This window comes from Zea mays, chromosome 1, assembly GCF_902167145.1.
Source record: "Zea mays cultivar B73 chromosome 1, Zm-B73-REFERENCE-NAM-5.0, whole genome shotgun sequence".
Lineage (NCBI taxonomy): Eukaryota > Viridiplantae > Streptophyta > Magnoliopsida > Poales > Poaceae > Zea > Zea mays.
Genome location: NC_050096.1, coordinates 13231071 through 13240743, shown reverse-complemented (window position 1 = coordinate 13240743; position 9673 = coordinate 13231071). Strand labels below are relative to the sequence as shown.

General features: G+C 42.1%; 1 protein-coding gene across 1 annotated transcript; it reads right to left on the bottom strand.

The window, feature by feature from the left end:
* Window positions 1–8460: 8460 nt before the first annotated feature.
* Window positions 8461–9443, bottom strand: LOC103631755 (probable histone H2A). The gene is made up of 2 exons (XM_008653086.3): window positions 9430–9443; window positions 8461–8947 (listed from the first exon to the last, which is right to left on the bottom strand). Exons 1-2 carry the CDS (start codon window positions 9441–9443, stop codon window positions 8470–8472), a joined length of 492 nt encoding a protein of 163 aa, XP_008651308.2. The 3' UTR covers window positions 8461–8469.
* Window positions 9444–9673: the final 230 nt, after the last annotated feature.

Below are 9673 nucleotides of genomic sequence, written 5' to 3'. Positions count from 1 at the left end.
CAAAATACATTATCTCTAAGAGTGAAACCTACGATACTCATATCGTGTTGTTTAGGACTAAACATCAACAACCCCTTGACTGGTCGCTATCATACTCAATTCCAAAATATTTTTCCAATATGTCGGCTTGAGTAAGGAGATCTGGGCTTGGGAGTTCCTCCAAATCATCTGCAGCTTCATCATCTTCAGCATATTGCAGGGCTTCATCTTGAATAATTTTAGCCCTCTTGGAGTCAGCATACTTTTTGATGGACAGAGCACACTTCTCAAGCATGTCGCATACATCTCCAATTTGAAACAAAGTGGTCTTAAGTGTGTACACTGATTCCGGTTCACTAGTATCCACAACCCCATCAGTCACTAGACTGCGAATGATGTCAACATGTGTCTCGATGACTCGAACTGAGCTCTCAACCATGTCAAGTGGCTCTTTTTCCATCTCTAAAACTGAAAATGGCCAAGCCTCACAATCAACATTGAGATCGCAACAAAGGCAGGGATCAGAGGGAAAACAAGGATGTGGCTTATAGGGCAAAAAGAGGGGTCCAAATAACATTGTCATGGCTATGAACAAGTCAAAGATGGGAGATAAGAACAAGTCTTATAACATAGGGTTGGGAAGCAAAGATAGGTAGTCAAAAAACTAAGAAGGGAGATAAGAACAAGTCTTATAACATAGGGAGATAATAACATTGCCATGGCTATGTACTTCCATGATGTATGTGGCCATAAACACTAAAAATAGACTTGTTTCCCCAATCACTATGGAGATTTTCTACCAAGAAGGGGTCCTAGTAGTTGCATCAACTATCCATGACAAAATTCTTCATAAGCATAATTACCAACATTTAATCACAAGGGATACAAGCTACTAAAGCAAAAATGGTGACCTTAACAAAATATGTAAGTGAAAACACCAACAATATAAGCATAATGACCAACATTAACAATATAAGATTAACAATAATTAAGGCAGGGGTCCTAGTAGTTGCATCAACTATCCATGACAAAATTCTTCATAAGCATAATTACCAACATTTAATCACAAGGGATACAAGCTACTAAAGCAAAAATGATGACCTTAACAAAATATGTAAGTGAAAACACCAACAATATAAGCATAATGACCAACATTAACAATATAAGATTAACAATAATTAAGGCAGGACTAGCAAAAACAAGTAATCAAGGCATGAATTTTTAACAAGTAATTAAGGCATGATCAAGGAGTGCACCGAGGGCTCGGAGATGGGCACGGCGGCGCACTCGGCGCTCGGGCTCGGCGGCGCTCGGGCTCGAGGACGGGGACGGCGGCGCTTGGCCTCGGAGACGGTGGCGCTTGGGCTCGGGGACGGGGAAGGGGACGGTGGCGCACTCGGAGATGGGCACGGCGGCGCGCTCGGGCTCGGGGACGGGGAAGGGGACGGTGGCGCACTCGGAGATGGGCTCGGCGGCGCTCGGGCTCGGGGACGGGAAAGGGGACGGTGGCGCACTCGGAGATGGGCTCGGCGGCGCTCGGGCTCGGGGATGAGGTGGAGGGCGCCTCGGAGACGGTGGCGCTCGGGGACGGGGACGGGCGCCCAGCTCGGAGACGGTGGCGGTTGGGCTCGGGCTCGGCGACGGCGTGGAGGGCGCTCACGGCTCGGAGACGGGGACGGGAACGGCGGCGCAGCAGCCTGGCGGCGTAGTATCAGCTCCGGGCGAAAACACTAAACCCTAAGCCACCGTACCGACGCTTTTATATAGTAAACACATCACAGGCGGATTTTAAGACAAACCGCTTGTGATGTATAACATCACAAGCGGTTTTCTATGTCGACCGCCTGTGATATGTAAACATCACAGGCGGTCGGAATAGAAAACCGCTTGTGATGTTATACATCACAAGCGGTTTTTCTTAAAATCCGCCTGTGATGTGTATGTAGTATAAAAGGCTCGGTTCCAGCGCAGGAACCCTAACTTCCGGAGCCCGACGCCGCTAGGCTGCACACTACTGTAGCGGCGGCGGATTTTTTTGATCTACGGGGAGAAGGTTTTGTTTTTGATTTTCGGGCTTGATTTCAAGAGTTTATGCATATATATGATCTCCGTTTGTTTTATTTCTCATTTTGATACGATTTTTTGCCTCAATTTTGTAATATAGACCGGAATTGAAGAAAAACTCAGGAATTCCAAGATTTAGACTTGTAGTTGATCTGATTTAAAGATTTTTTTTGAAGAGTTGTCTCACCTCAAGGTACCTATATTGCTGCAATCTTGTTTCATTTTCATGCACATTAATTCGTTCATGATTTAGGGATTAAATTCAATTAATTAGGGATATTTTAAAAAATTTTGTCTCATGTACTAGGTACATCTCGATATGATCTTGTTTCACTTTCATGAACATTTATTTTTTCATGTTACATCTCGATATTGACGTTAATCAATATAGGGATAGGTAATGGCGGACCGAGGTTGGATGTACAATGTGCCAAGACCACATCCGTCGTACATTCGAAATTTGAGAAGCTTTATTGAAGCGGCCAACAAGCACGCGAATTTGCGAAAGAGCAAGGAGATATTATGTCCGTGCATCGATTGTGATAATAAGATAGCTTGGAGAGATATAGGAGTAATCCAATCACATCTGCTAAAAAGAGGGTTTAAAAACAATTACACGATATGGTCAGAACATGGTGAGTTGGATCCGTGTGAAGTGCCTGGTAATGACGAGAGAGTTGTCGGAATTTTAGATCTTAAAGTTGATGGTGAAGTGGATAATGTGGATGCTAATCAAGAATTTGAAGAATTTGATTGTGAAGAGATGTTGCGCCATATGGAACCAGAAATGTTAAGTTCTGTGGGATCGCAGAAAGGGTTATCTAAAATGGAGGGACTGGAAAGTGCCTCAAAAGAACCTTTATATGATGAATCAAAGAGTTGTGACAAAGAGTTTACTACAGTGTGTACAGTTCTAGAACTTCTGAAGTTGAAGGCTAGCGTCGGATGGTCTGATACTAGCTTCACAGATCTTTTGAATTTTCTGTCTCAATTACTACCAAAACCCAACAAACTACCAACAAGCACTTATAAAGCGAAGAAGCTTATATCTCCCATAGCTCTGGGTGTGCAAAAAATTCATGCATGTCCGAACCATTGTATTCTGTATCGTGGCGATTTTGAGAACGCATCAAGATGCCCAGTTTGCAATGTCAGTCGATACAAGAAGAGCTACAATCAAGACTGTGTAAAAAAATTCCCGAAGAAAAATAAAAACAAGAAATCCACTATTGGACCTGAAAGTGACGATGACACTTTTGATGACATGGATGGGAAAAAGAAGTCAAAGAACCCAGCTTTGGTGATGTGGTATCTTCCAGTAATTGATCGCTTAAAACGTTTGTTCTCAAACCCTAGGGAGGCTGAGCTTATGCGTTGGCATGCTGAAAATCGCAAGCAGAATAACAAACAGATTCGACACCCTGCTGATGCATCACAATGGAAAAATTTCGATCTTATGTATCCTGAGTTTGCCAAAGAAACCAGAAATGTAAGATTTGCTTTGGGTACAGACGGAATGAATCCATTTGGTGAAAAAAGAAGTGTACATAGCACCTGGCCCGTGACTTTAACGATGTACAACCTTCCATCATGGCTGTGTCACAAAAGAAAGTATATTATGTTGACTATTCTTATTCAAGGTCCGAAATCAGCTGGTGTTGATATTGATGTGTTCCTAGAACCTCTTATGGAAGATATGACAAAGCTCTGGAATGAAGGAGTTAGAATATGGGATGAGTATTGCCGTGAGTATTTCAACTTAAGAGCAATTATATTTGTTACCATCCATGATTCTCCCGGTGGCGCCACACTATCAGGGCAAAAGACTAAAGGAAAGAATGGTTGTGTAGTGTGCGTCGATGGAACTGCTTCCATGTACCTTAAATCATCCAAGAAGTTGGTGTTCATGGGACACAGACGGTTCTTGATGAAGCAGCATAAGTACCGAAAGATGAAAGAGGAATTTAACAATCAACTGGAAAGTGAAGGTGCACCAAAGCCTTATAGTGGGAAACTTGTTTTTGAAATTGTAAAGAACATTCATGTTGTATTCGGAAAGGGAAAAAACAAAGGAGAAAAGAGAAAGAGAACTGACCCTTCAACTTACACAACTTTCAAGAAGCAATCAATATTTTTCAAGTACCTCCCATACTGGAAGGATATGGAAATTTGCCACAGCATTGATTTGATGCATGCAACAAAAAATGTTTTTGACAGCATCATTGGAACCTTGTTGGGCATGCCGAGTAAGACAAAAGACGGACTTAAATCACGCAATGATCTAGTAGATCTTCAAATCAGACCGGAACTTCATCCAGTGGATAGTGGCAAAGGGAAGCCTTACCTCCCCCCAGCTAGCTACAACTTGTCAGTTGAGGAGAGAACAAAGATTTGCAAATGTTTGCGTGGGGTCAAAGTGCCCACAGGTTTCTCATCCAATATCAGCAGACTAGTCAGGATGAAGGACTTGTCTCTATTTGGCTACAACTCTCATGACTGTCATGTGATGATGACGGTGTTCCTCCCAATTGCGGTAAGAGCCCTCAAAACAGAGCATGTCAAAGTTGTCATCACACGCTTGTGTTACTTTTTCAATGCGGTTTCACAAAAAGTAATAGCTTTAGAAGACTTGGACTATCTAAAGGCATACATCATCGAGACTATGTGCAAGCTTGAAATGTATTTTCCTCCATCATTTTTTGATATGCAAGTACACCGAATCATACATCTCGTGGATCAGATAAAAATATTAGGGCCACTATATTTACATCATATGTTTCAGTTGGAGCGATACCTGGGAGTATTAAAAGGTTATGTGTGAAATCGCGCTCACCCAGAGGGTTCAATCATGGAGGGATACACTACAGAAGAAGTGATTGAGAGCTGTATAGATTACATCAGTGACGGAACAATGATAGGTGTGCCTGTACCTAAACATGAGGGTAAACTATGTGGGAGAGGGAGAATGGGCAAGAAAACTTTTCGCGTTGAGGATTACAAGCTAGTACATTGTGCTCATGGTAGTGTACTACAACATCTCACGATAGCCGAGCCTTACATAGAGGAACACCTGAATGAGCTTCGTAAAGAAAATCAGAACCGCACAGAGGACTGGATCATGAGGGAGCACAAACATCGTTTCAGCGAATGGTTAATGGACAAAAACATCCCATTCGGAGACTCTTCGGATGAGAAAACAATGAAGAATTTGGCTTCTGGGCCATCGTGTTTTGTGACATCATGGCAAGCATATGACATCAATGGGTACACATTCTACACTAAATCAAAAGACATGAAAAGTGTTGCACAAAATAGCGGTGTTCGTATCGATGCTTTTGACCTACATGGACAGAAGACCACATATTTTGGATTCATAGAGGAAATATGGGAACTTGATTATGGCCCAAGCATGAAAATACCCTTGTTTAAGTGCCAATGGGTACAACATCCCGTGGGGGTGATAGTGGATAACTACGGACTCACACTGGTAGACTTAAAGAAAGTAGGATATAAAGATGACCCGTGGGTTCTCGCCGAATGTGTTGCACAAGTGTTCTATGTACTCGATCCAGCAGATGAGAAGATGCATGTAGTTATTTCTGGAAAGCAAAAAATTGTTGGAGTTGAGAATGTGGGAGACCAAGATGAGGAATGCAATAAGTATGAAGAGATGTTCGTCTTTAACGGTCCAGAGAGAATCAAGCGTGTGGAAAAGAAAATTGATAAGAACTTAAAGCCATACATGCGGAAAAATGGTAGTTCATGAAAAATTGTATGAATCAAATTGTATTTGTTATCATGTATGATCGACTATGAATTGTGGTTGCCAATTAATTTAAAATCTCTCTAGTTATCTATGTGTGCTATTATAATTCATTTAAATTGTATTTGCATATTATTGTTAAAAATTAAATATTAATTCATTTAAATTGTATTTGCATATTTCTGTTAAAAATTAAAATTATTTTCATATTTAAATTGTATTTTCATAATTTTACAATCACAGGCGGTTTTGTCTTAGGGTCCGCTTGTGAAAAGGATAGAGCATCACAGGCGGTCCTAAACAAAAACCGCTTGTGATACTATTACATCACAGGCGTACTAAACCGCCTGAGACATCACAGGCGGTTTTCTAACCGAAACGCCTGTGATGTAAAAATCCTACCGCTTGTATAGAGCCAAATTGTACTAGTGTCTGTCAATGCCACCAAGGACATGTGATGCTACTTGAGGACGAGGTGGGATCCATGGATGCATAAGTGCACGTGACGGTTTTGGATGCGGTACCAGCAGGGCGCGCAACTCTAGTAGCTCTAACTATAACCATGGTAGATTAGAGGATCATATCATCTACCAATTTTGCTTGAAGAAAAATCACACAACTTCTAAGTGTTGATACAGGTTTGATCAAAATTTTATTCAAGATAAAAAAACTTGTTGTCTCTGTCATAGGTTCTTATCAAACTGATATAAAGTGATACTCCCTCCGTTTCGTTTTAGTTGTCGCTGGATAGTATAAAACTGAACTATACAGCGACAACTAAAAAGAAACGGAGGAAGTACATGGATTCTGGCACATCACTAGAGTGCTAGAAAAGCTTGATATCTTCCGTTCACCTCTACCTGCCCCACGTTTAAGTGGTAAAAAAGCTAAAAGTATGCATAATGAGATTTGAACCATAGTTGTTAGCTCCAAAGACACATAACAGATAACACCCACCTAGCCGACAAAACACATATCTTTATGTTTAAAATATATTTATACCCACCTAGCTGATAGAACACTCATGTTTTATGTTTTATATACTCAAGCATAATATAGATATTTTTATAAAAAAGTAGAAACAAATAAAACCGGACCAAGCCATGCCTAGCCCGCCACCTAAGGCTCTAGCATGACACGGTGATCGGACCGGGACAACATGGGCCTGGTGGACAACTGGACGGGGCATGCTTGGGCCAGGCTAAGCCATGCCGGGTCACACGAGGAGGACCACGCCACCACCATCCTCACTAAGCCGCTTGGGACTTTCCGATGCTTACTCTAGTGGTAGCAAGGCGGAAAGGGGTGGACGGACAGTAGCAGGCGACAACTAGGGTTTGGTGCCACTCGAGCCACCTCATGGGAGAAGGCATTAGATTGAAATTCTGGTTTCTCACTCAGCATATAAAATGTATTTATTGCGGTTATATACATGGTAGACATATTGAGATCGAGCACAACGACTAGTTCAAATAGAACATAAATTATTGTAAAGGTTTGAAACGTGTTTGAACAACTACCTCATTTAAACAAGGATGTATGGGCACCCTAACTTGTTTGGCTATAAGTGACTATGTGGCGTGGTGGTAAGGAGGGTTGACGTGAGGCAATAGGGGTTATCATCTTAATTTCTTGATGTAGTTTATTTTTTGCCTGTTTCATGAAAAAATGCTGGTACAGAGAAACTCTATAGAGGCGGCTGTGAACCTATTTGCATCGGTGTTTTTCAGAACCGCAAGAGGTAGGAGCCAGTAGAAACAATTATTTGTACAGACGGGTAACTAAGAACAGCTAGTAAAAACCGATTTCCACTGGCGGTTGGTCTACGAAAACCGCAAGTGTCGATGTAATAAAACCGCCACTAGAAATACCATTGGTGCTTGATAACCGAAATCGCTTGTAAAAATTAAATCTCACCGCGTCCTTAGAGCTCTTTTCTAGTAGTGAAAACAGGGCAGTCCCTTTGATGAAAATCGATTTTGAATTTTCAAGGCTGGTTGCATGAATGTCTATATATGTTTTTCATTATATTTCTAAATTTGTGGTGTATGGGTGGGCTTTGGTTTTGAAATCTGTCCCTAAAAATATTTTTTGATCTTGTATTCTTGTCCAAAAACCATTTGTGCACTAGTGCAAAGAGGTAATTATGAACCTAAATTTTATAATACATCTAAAAATACTTGATGTCATAAATATTATTATCGTTATTTCTTACAATCAATGTGGCTTCTTTCTTCATTTTTTGACAGAGAAAGCACGACAGCTACAAAAAATGTAAAAATAAAAATAAACCACAACATAAACATAATAGCACAGTAATTCTTTGCTTTAGATGATAAATCTGAGCCCCCAGCACCCCACTGGGCTACCAACAACATATTATAAGTATAATTGCAGCTACAAAAAATGTAAAAATAAAAATAGACCACAACATAAAACGAATAGCAGTAGTCACATAACTAAATAAGCATCCAGGTTTGCACCCCTGAAGTTAACAACTCAACACAAACACAATAACCAAATAACTGATGAAGCAGTACGAGGCAAGCGTTACACAGAGGAGCTCCAACCTGACATCTCAACTAAAACCTATAGGACAACAAGGACTCACCCAGGAGCGCACAAAAGTCCAGTTTAAACTAAAGATGCGCATCCCCTAGTCTTCACTCCTTGGATGACTTGTTGATCAGGGACTTGTGAATGTGCGGTATGACACCTCCGCCTGCGATGGTGCCCTTGATGAGGGTGTCCAGCTCCTCGTCTCCACAAATGGCTAGCTGCAAATGGCGAGGGGTGATACGCTTCAACTTCAGATCCTTGCTAGCATTCCCAGCCAGCTCCAGAACCTCGGCAGTCAAGTACTCCAGGATGGCAGCTGAGTAGACGGTTGTGGTGGCACCAACACGACCATTTGCTTGAATCATCTGCTTCAACTGACGGTGGATACGTCCAACAGGGAACTGAAAGCACATCAGTGAATATTTGGCCCTCTCCACTCTGATGGACTCCAGCATGCTCCCCAGATCCTCGGATGCGAGGCTGTCCTCCAGGGCATGCTGTCCTGCTGGCTCTTCCCTGCCATTCCACTCCTGCAGGAGCCCTCCTCCCTCCGTCAGCGAGATCCCGTCTTTCAGTATGACTCTAGCAAATATTTGGCCCAGGAACTTAGTCGCTTTCGGTGCATCGGTCACGACATCCAGTAACGGTAGTCTTCAAGGGACCACTCTGCAACCAAGAATACATTTCATCACAACATAGGTACAATGGGTAGTAAATAGCAAGGAACACAAAAAAAAGAATAACCTTATGCTCCTGTGATTAGTTATTCACTTACGACATTTACAAACAAATCACCCAAAAGTTACATCCAAGGAAAAAGTGGGTTGTATGCTGAGTTAGAGCTCCATATCTGGCACCATGAGGCCCATGCATTAACCAAAATAATTGGTGATGGTGGATATGGATGTCGATTAAATGTGATTGTCGGCCATCGTGCCATTGATATATGTGTGGATGTCAGCCATTGTGTTGTCAGTTTTATTTGCAGGTTTTGGAAACCTCCCCGTGCAGAGGAGGTGCTGCCGAAATTTTTTATTGACAGACTTGTTTATTTTTTTGCAGACGTCTTCCTAGCCATTGCGGGTCTGCCTACACCGCGTCGAGTCGCCACTGCACCAACCCGCCACAGCCCCGCTAGCCTGACTCCACCGTCACCCTAGGTATAACCTCAATTTCCGCATCATGGTCGTAGATCACGTAACCCAGTTAGTCGTCTCCCGTTTGAAAGAGATACGGTGTAGATATGCAGATCTTTGCATATCTACAAATGTATCTGTTTCAAATTGTCCACGTTTTTTGGACAGCCCG